The sequence below is a fragment of the Triticum aestivum genome, chromosome 5B, assembly GCF_018294505.1.
Source record: "Triticum aestivum cultivar Chinese Spring chromosome 5B, IWGSC CS RefSeq v2.1, whole genome shotgun sequence".
In the NCBI taxonomy this organism is placed as follows: Eukaryota; Viridiplantae; Streptophyta; class Magnoliopsida; order Poales; family Poaceae; genus Triticum; species Triticum aestivum.
The window spans coordinates 313,097,325-313,112,131 of NC_057807.1; the positions used below are offsets into that span (position 1 = coordinate 313,097,325).

The 14,807-nt window shown below is 52.8% G+C and overlaps 1 protein-coding gene across 1 annotated transcript; it reads left to right on the forward strand.

Moving 5' to 3' along the window:
* Nucleotides 1-7,692, forward strand: LOC123111576 (uncharacterized). Its single transcript, XM_044532387.1, has 4 exons — nucleotides 1-6,529; nucleotides 6,619-6,701; nucleotides 6,788-6,895; nucleotides 7,344-7,692. The coding sequence occupies exon 1, from the start codon at nucleotides 15-17 to the stop codon at nucleotides 2,490-2,492; it is 2,478 nt and encodes an 825-aa protein (XP_044388322.1). The 5' UTR covers nucleotides 1-14; the 3' UTR covers nucleotides 2,493-6,529; nucleotides 6,619-6,701; nucleotides 6,788-6,895; nucleotides 7,344-7,692.
* Nucleotides 7,693-14,807: the final 7,115 nt, after the last annotated feature.

Consider the following 14,807-nt stretch of genomic DNA (forward strand, 5'->3'; position numbering starts at 1 on the left):
CTCCGCCCCGGGCCATGACCCGCGAGTGGGACGACGGCGAGGCGCGGCGCAAGCGTCGCCCGTATGACCGCCGTGACCGTCCCCGCCCCTCCTCGGATGTGCTCCGCCGAGAGGAGGAGCTCCGCCGCGAGCTCCGCGAGCTCAGGGACGACCGGCGCTCGCTTGGCCGCCGGGGTCGGTCTCGGTCTCCTCTGGCCGCCTCGGGCCGCCGTCGCTCTCCCTCCCCTGGGTCCCGTCACGGCTGGAGTCCCCCCTCCCGCTCGTCCCGCCCGGCTTCACCACGCCACCAAGCCCCGCTCCCTGCTGCTACACCCCGGAAGTATGTGCCCCCACACACGGCGACACCATCTGGCCCTTCCGCCCCGGCCTCGTCCGCCTCCGCTGCTCCTGGTGCGGGCCATCTCCGCGGCTGCCAAGGGCTGGCCAAGAAGAAGTGCCGGCGTGGTCAGCTTCGGGGTGCCGCGGCTGCCACTCCCGCCCTTGCCCCGGGCGGCACGATCGCTGATGGCCCCGTCTCCGGGCTTCCTCGTCCGCTTTGCTTCAATTGCGGGGTGGCGGGCCACTCCCAAGTCAACTGCGTCAACCCCCAATGCTGCTACATCTGCAAGGATCTGAACCACCCCGCCCTCCTCTGCCTGGATCGCCTGGTGACCTCTGAGCTCATGATGTACGGTCATGGCATCGAGGGGCTTGGCTTCTTCCACCTTGAGGTTCTCGACGTACCACCACCCTCGCCCTCCCTCCAGGCGATCTTTATGGTGGTCGATGAGGTTGCCTCGCCCGAGATGATCGAGGCCGAGCTCAACCACCTCTACCGTTGCCAGTGGGACTGGGCGGTCACTCCCACTGTCGGCCACATCTCCTCTGTGGTCTTCCCCGACGCCATCAGCTACGGCTACGCCACCCATAGTGGTCAGATCACCCTCGCCCTCAATCAGCTCGTCGTCAACATCTCCGAGCCGATCCTCGACCCGAAGACGGTCGCCATCTTGGACACCGCTTGGATCCTCGTGGCCGGGCTCCCAGACATCGCCCGTTCGGAGGCTGTCATCCGCCAGATGTCCAGGATCCTGGGCAAGGTGGTGGTGGTCGACGAGCTTTCCCTCCGCAAGGAGGAGGTAGTCCGGGTCAAGGTCAAGTGTCTGGACTCCTCCAAGCTTCGGGCCACCATCCGGGTGTTCTTCAACGACCAGGGCTTCGACCTCCGGATTGCCCCCGAGCCGCCCAACCACGTGGGTCGCCCCCGCTTCTCGGACGACGGCCCCCCGGGGCCAACCCGGGAACCGGTGGTGACTACCACGACCGCCACCACCCTCGCTCTCGCCGCTCGGGAGATGAGGAGGAGGGCTCGAAGGACTTGCGCTCCCGCTCTCCGTCTCCGACACCTCCTCCCCCGGCCGCGGGAGGCCGCAGCCGCCAGGCCCCGCTCGTCCCTCGCCCCGCTGATCCGCTTCTCTCAGTCGTCCCCTCGGACGTGGCGGCCTTGCCATCCGACGGAAGCGACACTTCCAGCGTCGGCCTGGTGGTGTTCCCGACGTCCTCTTCTCGCTCCCCCGCCGACCTCCTCCCTGCTGAGCTTGGGCTGGGGGAGTCTCCCTTCCCTTCCCCGGATTCCCCTGGTCCTGCCGAGGCCCTCGCCTCGCCGCCCCCCCCTGCTGGTGAGGTGGCCGCCTCGCCGGTCCTGTCCCCGGGCCCGTGCCTGCTCCTGCCGCCCCCTTCGGTGGACCACCCACCGCAGGCCGCGGCCTCTCCGCCCTCGCCGCTGCCCGTGGTGGACCCGTCCCCCTTCCTCGCCGCCCCGTCGTCGCCTACTTCACCGTCTCCGCCCGGTCTCCTCGGCTTCACCGGGTTGGTGGCTCACCCCGCGCCGGTGCTCATCCCCGTTGCGGTGGTTGAGACTTAGGTTACCACCCCCGGTGGCCTCCCAGCCGCCCCCGCCGCGCTCCGCTGCCTGCTCCCGCAGAGGCCGAGGCCGGTCTTCCTCCTCGCCGGTGACAGCCTCGCGCCGTAGCTCTCAGCTCGACGCTGCCCGGCCGGTTGGCACTCCGGCGCTGCCCATCCACGCTCGGGCGGAGCTTCAGGCCGCGGCCCGGAACCTGGAGCCAGGTACCCCCGTCGTCTCCTCCTCTGCAGCTACCTGTTCTTTTTCTGCGCTTGAGTCTGTCCCACTTGGCCACCTTGCGAAGGTCGCGGCCGACTCCGCGATCATTTTCAGGGGGGAGGTAGCTCCCACGTTAGTCCAGATCGCGGCCATCCAGGCCCGTGAGCTGCTTGATGGCAAGCTGGCGGAAGCGCATGCGTCCCTACTCTCTCCCCCTGTTCCTTCAGCACACGTGGTGGCGGCCGCCCCGGCCACACGTCGCAGAACCGGGGCGCTCCCCCCGCTGGATGCTGCAGAACCTCGTGGTCGCACGCGCTCCAGTACTTCCTCCCTCCGCGCTCAAAGCGCTTCTCGAGTCTTGGGGTCAAGCAGCCCCCCGATGGCACCTTAATGCGTGCCCTCTTCTGGAACATCCGCGGCTTCGGCCATGATGGCCGGCACTGCCAATTGATCGAGTACTTGCGAGACGAACACATTGACATTGTCGCCATTCAGGAAACCATGCGCACGGAGTTCTCGCTGCCCGAGCTGGACCGCCTTAGTCCCCACCTCTTTGCGTGGCACTGGCTCCCTTCTAGTGGGAGTACCGGCCACTCTGGGGGCATCCTTCTCGGTGTGAAGGATGCCACCTTTGAGGTGGGTAGCATGGATCGGGGCACATTCTTTGTGAGCATGGAGCTTTTCGAACGGTCCCTCAAATTCAAGTGGGAGGTCATCATCGTCTACGGCCCGGCCGACCATAGTAGGTCGGCCGCTTTCCTTGATGAGCTTCATAGGAAGGTCTCGACGGCCTCGCTCCCCGTTGTTGTTGAAGGTGACTTTAACCTCCTTCGGTTCACGGAGAAGGAGAGTAATAAACATGTCAACTTTGCACAGATGCAAATGTTCAACGACTGCATCGCGGACCTTGGCCTCCGTGAGATAGATCGGTTTGGTGCGAGATTCACCTGGACCAACCGGCAGGCTTCCCCGACCCAGTCCGTTCTAGACCGAGTCCTAGTTTCCCCCGAGTGGGATCTCCGGTGCTCTCTAGCCTCCCTTCGGGCGATCACCTGAATTGGCTCCGATCACGTCCCCCTCCTCCTGTCCTCCGCCGACGAACGACCGCCGATTTCCCCTCGATTCCGTTTTGAGACATCCTGGTTGTCCCAAACTGGTTTTGTTGCGGCGGTGGCCGCGAGTTGGGTTGAGGCGCTCGCCCACCCCCATCCCCGCCCCCTCGGCCATTGACGTTTGGCAGTTCTGTGCTAAATGGGGACGACAGTTCATGAAGGGGTGGGGTGCCAACCTTGGGCGTGATCTCCGCGAACGCAAGAAGGCCTTGTTGACTGCCATCCATGCCCTTGACCTACGGGCAGATGCTGTTGGCCTCTCCCCCAGGGAGTGGCTTTCCCGCTATGACTTAGAAGACCAGCTCTCCGTCATCTACACCAACGAGGAGGCTACTGGCGCTTGCGCGGCTCCCAGGAATGGGTCCTGCAAGGGGACGCGAACACTACTTACTTTCAGGCCATTGCTAACGGCCGCCGTAGGCGTAACACCATCCCACTCCTTTGGGATGGTAGGACTCTCCTTCAGTCCCCTAGTGACATTAGGGCCCATGTTGACGGGTTCTATCGGGCCTTGTTCTCCCTGCTCCCCGGAGCGGCCTCTCCCTTGCCCTCGATTGCTGGACTGGTAACCACCTTGTCTCCGCCGCAGAGAACATGGCCCTCACGGCCCCGTTCTCGGAGGACGAGGTCTGGGCCGCCATTAGTTGCATGAACCCTTCTTCGGCTCCTGGTCCAGATGGCCTTCCGGTTAAGTTCTTCCAGTCCTTCTAGAATGTGATTAAACCTGAGATCATGGCCATCTTTGATGAGTTCTACGTTGGGTCCATCGACCTTGGTCGCCTTAACTATGGGATCATCTCGCTCATCCCCAAAGTCTCCGGGCCTCCGACATCCACCAGTTCCGGCCAATCACGGTGATCAACGTGATTTTCCGGATCCTGGCCAAAGGGTACGCCAATAGGGTGACCCGGTTGGCCGATCACATTACCCACCCCAACCAGACCGCCTTCATCCAAGGGCGGTACATTCTGGATGGGGTGCTGGTCCTCCACGATGTCCTTCATGAGGTCCGGTCTAAGCGCCTTAGGGCGGTCTTCCTTAAGATTGATTTCCATAAGGCATATGACACTGTCAGTTGGTCCTTCCTTCGGGAAGTTTTGCTCCGGAAGGGCTTCGACGAGCGCTGGATCACCCGCGTAATGCAGATGGTGACCTGCGGCCGCACTGCCGTGAACATCAATGGGGAGATCGGCCCTTACTTCCCCACCTTATGTGGGGTCTGTCAAGGCAATCCCTTCTCCCCATTCTTGTTCAACATGGTGGTGGACGCGCTTGCCGCCATCCTGGATAAGGCTAAGGCTGCGGGACATATCCGTGGGATCACTCCCCACCTAGCTGGCGGGTCCGGGATCTCCCTTCTCCAGTACGCCGACGACACCATCATCATGGTCGAAGGCTCGGAGATGGACATCTCCAACCTCAAGTTCCTCCTCCTATGCTTCCAACTAATGTCTGGCCTTAAGATCAATTTCGATAAGAGTGATGTGATGGTGATGGGCTATTCCCCTGAGGAATGTCTGAGCATTGCTAACCGCCTCAACTGCCGTTTGGGCTCCTTTCCCACGACCTACTTGGGAACGCCCATTAGCGATTCTAGGCTCACCGTTGCGGACTTGCGCCCGACCGTGGCCAAGCTGCATACGCGCATTGAGCCCTGGCAGGGTAGGTGGCTTTCGAAGGCTGCCCGGACGATCCTTATCAACTCCTCCCTCTCCAGCCTCCTCTTGTTCCTCATGAGCTTCTACAGCCTTCACGAGACGCTGCACCATGAGATCACCAAAGTCGAGTCTCGCTTCTACTGGGCTGGTGACAACAATAAGCAGAAATACCATATGGTTAGCTGGCCTGACATATGCAAGCCCCGGGACCAAGGAGGACTAGGTATCATGTGCTCGAAGCGCATGAATATTGCCCTCCTATCCCGATGGCTTTGGCGCATTTCGCAAGGGCACGGCGGCCTTTGGTTAGATATCATCCGGAATAAGTACCTGCGCGGACAACCCCTTGCTTTCTGTCAGCGCTCCGGCGGATCCCAGTTTTGGCAGTCGATTGTCCAACTCCTCCCGGTCCTCCGCATTGGGACATCCATCTCGGTTGGGTCGGGTTCTGCGACCCTGTTCTGGTTCGACCGTTGGGCGGGTGATTCCCCCTTCGCGGCATGATTCTCGACCTCTTCTCCATTGCTGTTGACCCAACCATCTCCGTCGAGAGGGCCCTTATTGACTTAGGGCGCCTCGCCTTCCGGAGACCGTTCGGTCCTCCGAAATCCGCCGCTTGGCGCGAATTGCTTGATTGCATCGCCCTTCACGAACCGGCCGTCGACTCGGTCCCAGACCAGGTTAGGTGGCGTCTTGAACCCTCCGGCCAATTCTCCATCAAGTCCCTCTACCAGACCATTGCTCCCTCCATCGCGCCTCCCCCCTCCCGGCGGTTTGGTCCATCCGTCTGCCTTTGAAGATTCGGATCTTCATGTGGCAATGGATCCATGGACGGATCCCGTCTGGGGTCGAGGTCCACAAGCGCAACGGCCCTGGGGCTGGCCTTTGCCCGCTTTGCGATGTCCCCGAAGACTCGAATCACATCTTCTTCACATGCATATCTGCTCAGTTTCAATGGAGCTGCTTTAGAGAGGTGGTCGGTGGCAATTGGTGTCATACCAACTTCCCCGACCTTTTCGACGAACTCCAGCTCTCCCCCCTACTATCTTGCCACACTAGATGGCTTGAGATTGGGGCGCTAGCTTGGACCCTCTGGACGATCCGCAATAAACTCGTGATCCAGCGCATTCCTCTTCGGCGGGCCACTTACGCTCTATTCAAATTATCTGGTTTCTTGCACCTCTGGCGGCCGCTTAGCCGCCCCTCGGATCGGGACGCCATCACCGCCTTCATCGCCGACCTCCGATCGATGGCCGTCCGTCTGTCGCCGCTTGCTCCCCCGCCGCCACCGGAGCCTGACTAGGGCTGCTGTCAGTCGCCACTCCGGCGCCCCTTGTGTTTCCTTTTTTAGGGCTTGTTGAGTTGTGCCCTCAGCAGAACCTTTATACTTTGTGTCGTGAGACTTGGGTGTGTGTGTTGAACTTTGATTGTATGTGTATTCTTGGCGGTTTGCTTTATATATAAAACGGGGCGAAAGCCTTTTTCGGTACCATCAACTTGAGGAGATTGAATACGCTAAATTCGAAAGGAAGTTCACAACAACTAAGAATTCTGTCAGCACTGATCGAGATGAGCTGATTGACGAGGCGGCGGATTTGATAGAGAGGGATTTGATTCTGCTTGGCGCCACCGCCGTTGAGGACAAGCTGCAAAAGGGGGTGAGTAAATCTTATCTTCTTTCTTGCTGTAAAATGGAACCGTCCAAAACTTCTCTTTGATTTGCGCATGCTAATTTCCCTTTTTCTAGGTACCTGACTGCATCGACAAACTTGCTAAGGCTGGCATATGGGTGCTGACGGGCGACAAGATCGAGACCGCCATCAACATGGGGTATAGCATCTCTCCTGGATGTTTTGATGCTTATAGCGATATTTGGCCAATTTTATGAACTTAAAATCAGATGCTCTTTTTCACAGATATACCTGCAGTCTATTCAGACAAGGGATGAAACAAATAACCATCGCATTGGATACAACAGATATCATTGCCTTGAGAAAGGTGGTGACAAAGGAGCCATTAACAAGGTAGATAAAGTATTGCTGATTATAGTTACCGAGTCCTCTATCTAGTACACTGATCAATTCTTATGTATTTTACACTATCTGTCGGTTCATTTTCGGTTCTCTAGTGCATTACGTTTGGTAACAAATTAACTACATGACTGCCTGCATATTGATCAAACACTGGTCTATTTCAGTTAATGCTAATACTATCTGCAATGCAGTTTCAGTTAATTAAATGGTCGTGCTAATGTTAATTGAATGGACAACAACTAGATCTTCGAACAGACGCGAGGTGGATTTCAGGCCGAATTAATTCAAGTGCTCTCCTGTAGTGCGGGTTGATTAGGCAAAACGGCAGGGTGTGGTGAAGTTGTATTTTGCAAGTTTGGAACTAAAACATCACATGCCATGCAAGAATGCTTTTACCTCTTCGTATTTGGTGTAAGTTATCGTCTCTTTTTCTACCCAGCACCGTAAGCTACTGTGCAAGCCAAAGCTGAGCAAAAGCAAAGGATCTGTTGTCTCCGTGCTGCAGAGGCTGACCAAAAAGCAAAGGTGGACCGGGCAGAGCAGTTGAAGCTCTCTAGTCTCTACCCTCGTGAAGATGCCACGGTAACAAGGGGAGCGGAGAGCATGCGAAGCCGCGCGCTCTGCTGTTCGATGACCGTAGCGTTTGTTCTAGTACTTCGCACAGGAATGCAGTTTCCGGTCCGGTGCAAGTACGTGTTTATCTACTATCACAGCTCTGGTAGGGGCAAAATTTCGTGTTTTGAACTTTTTTGTAAGAAATTCAAGATCTAACACCGGCTGTAAATTTTTTCGGGATTTGACCATTTTGCTACCGCCACCATCCATGACGGTAGGGTTACATAGCCTACCGCCACGACCCATGGCGGTAGGGTGCGACGGAGGGGGACAACGGCCGTTTGACTGCGCTGACGTGGACAAGTACCTACCGCCAGGAGGCCTGGCGATAGGCTGTCTAAACCTACTGCCAGAGCACCTGGCGGTAGGGTGTAGCAGGGTTTTACCGTACAACCCTTCTGTAACGAAATGTGCAGGGGACCTGGCGGTAGGTTCACCCTACCGCCATGGGGCCTGGCGGTAGGCTGTGTGACCCTACCGCCAGAGTCCCTGGCGGTAGGGTCCTGTGTTTTCCAGTGTAATGTTTCTGTAACGAAAAATGAAAGGGCCCTGGCGGTAGGGTGCGCCATGAGGGCTGGCGGTAGGCTGTCTGATCTTTCCGCCAGGGTCCTTCGCAGTAGGGTCCTGTGTTTTGTTATTTCTAGTTCATTTGGTTGTTTGTTTTCGAATGCAATATGACAACAATATCACAACAAGTTTTACAAATATGACAGCAATATCACATATTTTAAACAATTAAACTTGGGCATCACATTGATCCACATTAGATAACTTGTGCATATAACATTTCAAACGAACTTCAATGGAGTTCCACGTAGTAGCAAACACATAGATCCACAAATAGCAAATACATAGTTCCACGTAGTTTCATAACCACTAGACGAGTTCAACCAAACAAAGTTCAATCAAACTAAAAGAGCCAAGTATCGAAGAGCATAATCAGTTGCTCCTTCCCCTTTTGGAGGTACGGTCCTCATTACTCTTTGAACGAGTCTCTTCGGTCTTCTTCTTGGGCCTTCGAGGAACCGGTCTCTGGAAAGGGTCCGGACTCAGCAAATCCTTCTTCTTCAGATTCCTCTTCGGCAGCTGAGATGCTTGAGATGTTTGAGTTGGTGGAGGTCCATAATCTTCATCGTACTCCTCTTCCCCGTTGCTCTCATCCTCCTCCTCCTCCTCTTCTTCATGTGTGGCCTCCTCATCCTCATCCTCTTCCTCCTCCTCCCCAACCAACCTAGACGACGAGGGAGCATGGCTGATAAGCTTCAACTGACCCAGCTCCAACACACCCAAGCAGCCCTATCAGCTTGCGACAACGCTGCACGAACTTCTGCACTCACAATGAAGCAAGGTCATAAGAAGTATCAGATCGACTGATTGCAAGTGAACAAGATGCATTTGTTCCGAGGAGGCTGAAACTGTACCTTCATCGTCCCCCTGACTCTGGTCTCCGATTATACGCTCCCGGGAAGATCACCTAGTGCATCTGAGGCTTCAAAGATGCATCTGTTCAGCTCACCGGACTGCAATGGCATAAGTCAGTCACGATGACGAATAAAATATTTTAAATACGACCGTCGGTTCAAACTTACCACTCTGTTGATAAGGGGTGCAAACTCCCTAAATCCACTATGCATGTCTGTGATGCCGGTCTGGTATGCCTGTTCATCGGGGTCATCCCTCTCCAGCTCCGCGATGTCTTTCGCCGTCCACCGAGGCCTGAGACGAAGACGGTGCTTCTGGCCATCATCGCACCACCTCATGTGTCGGCCCAGGTAATCATCCCAGTTAGTCACTTTCCTCTCCACGTCTTTACGGAACTTCCGCCGGTTCCACTCTGTCACATGATTCTTATGCTCCTCTCCCCAGTCTGTGATTGACTGATTCTTCTGCCGGCTCATCCTGCAAGGCATAAGCAACAAGAATCATCATAAGCGCAATAAGATCATCATAAGCAACAAGAAACATGATAATCGTAATGAAATCATGGGCACGGAGAACAAAGAGCTCACAGGTGGAGCGCGTGGCCGCCGGTATCGGTGGGCTGGCCCGATGGGGTATGCTGATAAATCCCAAACTGCGTGGCCACACGTTGTGGCAAGTGCCACTCGACGGCGTACACACAGATCATGGGCATGATGCACCGCCAGAGACCACGGTCCGCATCGCACATCACGTTTAGATCGAAGTCCCACTCTCGGTCTTGTCGATACGGCCACCAGTTTACCTATTACATATACCTTGGTAAGTTCGCACTCTCGGTCAAAAGTGGAATCAAAGAGAAAGGTGTTGAGCGAGTTCATATACCTGCGTATGCGTCAAAGCGTCCAACTCGTTCATGTAGGTCTTGTACGAAGTCTTGTTTAGGCTCGTGTAGAGTTTGACAACGTCCCACTCGTAAGCTATGGTGGGGTTTCGAGTCTCGTCGCCGTCTTCGCCATAGTCTTCTCATGGGCGTCTTCGCAACTTCTCCGGACGCCCCACCGGCAGCCGATCCCACATCCAAATGGAGAAGGCCCAGACAAAGCCACCCATATTGGACTTGTCTCCCGTCCTCTGCATTGCGTCGTCAAGCTGCAAAACATCAAATGAGGATCAGATATAAGAAAATGTCATGGACACACTTTCGTAGGTAGGTAGGCAATTAGACACTCTCTTACCGAACGGTATAGGTAGGCGAGAGATGCGGTCCCCCAACTGTACCTTGCATCCCAGTCCGCTAAGAAGAACAGATACGCCCAGTTGGCAGAGTTCCTAGAGCTGTCTGGAAACACGACCTTCGAGAGAATATACCACAGATAGGCCCTCGCGTACAACTCCACAGTCGCCTCATCTGCGCCTTGGGGGCATGTCTTCCGGTGCTCCGAGACCCAGATCAACGGCACACCAGATGTACGGTTACTCTTGGCACCGGGGCAGTCACCGATGAGGGTGGTGACCCTCTCAATCCAGTTGGCCCTCTCCACTCGACCGGTGAGTGCATGACCCTCGATCGGCATGGCAGTAATCATCCCCCAGTCCTCTAGGGTCACCGTCATCTCCCCGCATGGCAGATGGAAAGAATACATCTCTTTCTTATTAAGAACGACATAAATGTTGATTTTCGACTCTCGGGAGTAGGTAAGGGGGACTATGCCCAATAAAATAGGGACTACGGTAGGCATGAAATGAAACTTCTTATCTTAGGTACGGAATTCCTCCACATTAAGACACCAACTTGTCTCCGGTCGCCACCGGTCAATCAGAGCTGTGAGAGCTGCATGGACAAGCGTCGGTGACTGACGCTTGAACTGCAACACGAAACCCAACAGACGGGCTTTCTTGAAGAACGGCACGTAGCGCTCGTCGTAGTCCATATGCCCATGAACCCCATGACCCCTCATGCGCAGTGGCTGGAGCATCTATTAAAAAGTGAACGCCAAAAGTTAGGAAATCATTTTCATCAATCCGAAAACTTTGATCAAAATTTCATTCATATCACTTACCTCTCCGTTCTCTATGAAACGGGCACGATCACCATTGTCAAATGCCCAGTCCAGCATGGAGTACCGTTGGCCGATGTTGTCCGCAAGAGGTGGCCGCCTTAATAGAGTTTCATAAACAAAAGCACCATAAGCATAAGCATACACAAACAAACAATGAACTCAAAGCATATTAAAATAAAAATTTAAGCATATTCCTCCAACAACATCTACTACACATGATGGATCAAATCATATCAACATGCATCATATAAAAAAAAACCTCCAACATACATCATATATTTTCCAAACAACATCTTCATATCATCATATCAACATGCATCATCAAACTAGGGTTCATCTTCACACTAGATCATATCATCATATCAACATGCATCATCAAACTAGGGTTCATCTTCACACTAGATCATATCATCATATCAACATGCATCATCAAACTAGGGTTCATCCTCATATCAATATTACATCATAATTTTTTTAACAAAAAAAATTATGAACTAGGGTTCATCTTCACACTAACATATGAACTATTGATTAGAGTTCATATCCAATACCACTACTTACTAAAGAACTAAGAACTACAACTACAATCAATCTTAGGTGAAAAAAAATCCAATCTAAGTTAAAAAATATGAGGGATTTCAAGCAAATAATGCGTCGAATCGGAAGCAAGTTCGCAAAAACTAATTGGAGGGATCGGAGGAGCTTATGGTTCTCTCTTCGGAGCCATCTCGATCTGCCAAAACGGTGAAGAAAAAGGTGAAGATCGGAGGGGGAGAGTGGAGGAGATGAGAGAGGGAGAGAGCGGCGCGACTTGGGGGAGAAAATGGCAGAACTGCCGACTTGGGGGAGGGGAGGGGTGGGGAGAAGGGAAGGGGCGCGGTCTCGGGCGAAATAACTGCCCCGCACCCTACCGCCAGGGTCTCCGGCGGTAGGTTTACACAGCCTACCGCCCGGGCCCCTGGCGGTATGGTGCGACGGCGCCGTCTCCGCGTGCTGACGTGGATAAGTTTCCTACCGCTAGGGTCCCTGGCGGTAGGCTATGTAACCCTACCGCCAGAGGCCCTGGCGGTAGAAAAAAGGGTCAAATCCTGAATTTTTTGCAACCGGGGTCAGATCTTGAATTTCTTACCAAAAAGGGTCAAAACACGAAATTTTGCCTCTGGTAGGCTGGCAGCCAAAGCTCTGGTGAAAAGGGAGGATTTCTTGTCTCCACGCTTCACAACTGGGCAGCTCGCTTAGCTGTATAGGCCTTGATCCCTCGTTCCTTGTCCTTCTTGGTCTGTCAGATCGCTTGACAAGGCTGAAACAGAAACCGCTGTAAAAATAGAGACCGTGATAACCGATGGTCTCCGTGTTTTTACCTGTTCAAACAGTTTTCGGGGTGACGTTTTACTAGTCGCAATCCTCTTTTGGCGGTCGACTAAAAAGAGCTGATTATTGTAAGCTGCTGCAGCTACTTGGCTTGCGAGTTGCGACGCTGCCTGACCGAAAGGGCTGGGGCTGAACCCATATGATTCAGTTTTTTTTTCAATATACTCGCCATTTCTAGGTTTACCTGAAGTGGCATGATCTATCAAAATGTCTACTCAGTAAGATTGGAAGAGTGAGTACGTTCCGGTTTTGAAATTCTAAACAAAATCGCATTTGTTTAATGTTCTGGTTAGCAGACTAGTCGTATTCTTTTCTATTTGGTGCAAGTCTAATTCACTGTGCCAGCACCTGCTACTCTGGTAGAAAAAGCTGAGAGCAAAACAAGGTCTTCCAGTCTCCATGCATGCGAACAATCTGATTACCAGTAAGCAACAAGGCCATGCTCATCCTCATCCTCAGCCTTCCAACACAAATTCACGAAGCATGCAGTGTCTGCTCATGACGCTCTTGGCGAGAAGACCACAAATAGTGTATAAAAGAAAAAAAATAGTAAGCGGTACAATGGTGTTCAAAATGCCTATAAAGCAAGCAACAACTGATGGATGGTGTTTCTTATCCCATCAAACAATCTTTGTTTTCACCCGCGAAAAAACTCTTTTCGTTCGAAACTAGGTCAAGCCACTTTCTCTATCGGATAAAAGAAAACAAGGTCAAGCCTCCCATCCTCGGATTCAGAAAATCATAGACTTGGCTCTGGTGGAACCAACCCACCAAGGTCCAAGTCCTAGACACTAGCACTAGTACTCGCATTTTCTTAAATTTATTTCAGACTTTTCAACTATGTTTGTTCACTTTCCCTAAAAAAAACTATGTTTGTTCACTGGGAGGAAACAATATCGTCGACTACGAGGCATCTATGATGATTTTGTCAATCTCAAGATGTTGTGCCAGCTTAGTATCCCGAAGGTGTTCATAGGAATGAGTGTATGTGCGTGTATGTGAGCATTTGTAATTGTATTGTGCTAGAAAAAAGGAGAGCCAACTCTACAACACAAGGTTAAGGGTGACCTACGTACCCTTTAGACCTCTCCTCCAAAGTGACTGTCGTCGAGAATCCCGTTTCTCCTTCGATATGGGATTGGAGGCCTCCTCCGATTCATCTACGAGGGATTCTCAGGCCCTTAATACTCGTGGAGAAGATGAGCTAGCGCATCTTGTCCCGCTTCATGCGTGGAAAATGGCAAGTAACAGCACGGCGAAGTGTGGGGTTGACAGTGACAAGGGACCACAATGGGCAAGGAAAGCCAATGAACATAAGGATGGCGAATGTGGCACCTCGATCCGCATGGAGCAGGGGGCCTTCACACGTCAGCCCAGGATAACACCTGACGCACGACAGGTCCATGATACAATATTCCAGGTACAATAATATTCATCAAATACATGTGTATATGATTACATCATTGATGAATACAATTATCTGGCATAGCCCTAAGGCTATTTAAATGGCAGTGGAAGTCTATTTACATGGCGGCGGAAGTCTTGGTTTGACAGCATAACAACTCTGGCTGGGCTCCACAACCCACAGGACTGGCAAGATTACGGCCTAGCACGACGGAACAAGCGAACAATTCGGGCACGACCTACAAAACTGGGATGACACGCCAGGTCAGTACATTGAATGTACTTGCAAGAGAACCAAAAACATAGCATCCAAACAAATAGATGACAAAACAAGAAACAAGCGTTTGCAACAACCTATCTCATAGAAGAAACTAAGCATGGCATGATATTAAGTGGAGACATGGATCAAAATGAGCATGAACAACATCATGGCATCTACTAGCATGGCAATAGCATGGCATATCAAACTTACTGCTAACATGGCAACGACAAAACATAGCATAGCATTTCAATCATAACAAGACGTAATCTAAACATGGCATAAGTTCAGTCAAAAGATGGCATGGCATCATGAAACTATGCTGAAAATAAACTACCCATCATATCCAATGCAGACATAATATGTTAACTTTATGCCACCATTTCTTGTTCTACCATGGTTCTTTAAATGCAAATAACAACACATTTACTCATGAAATGCAACCAAACTTGTGCACCGAGTCCCTCAGACTCTCTTACCAACGGGTTGCCTCGCAACCAAGCGATGATCATTCACGGATCACAAACGAAACCACACTTGGTTCAACACTCACCGAGACCTCGTCTCGTGATCATATCAACACATCATCGTGAATACTCACGACTATCTCATAGTCCAAGTCATCACATTATTTTATTGCACATTATTCATCAATTTAGTTATTTCAGGTTTATCCTCCATTTCGACCGAGACCTGATAGTGTGATCTACTACGAACTTGTGCCCATGACCGAGGACGCGGCTATCGATAGATTTAACACACACACACTCTA

Coding starts and splice junctions, on each gene's coding strand:
- LOC123111576 (XM_044532387.1), top strand. CDS start 15: ATGACCCGCGAGTGGGACGACGGCGAGGCGCGGCGCAAGCGTCGCCCG.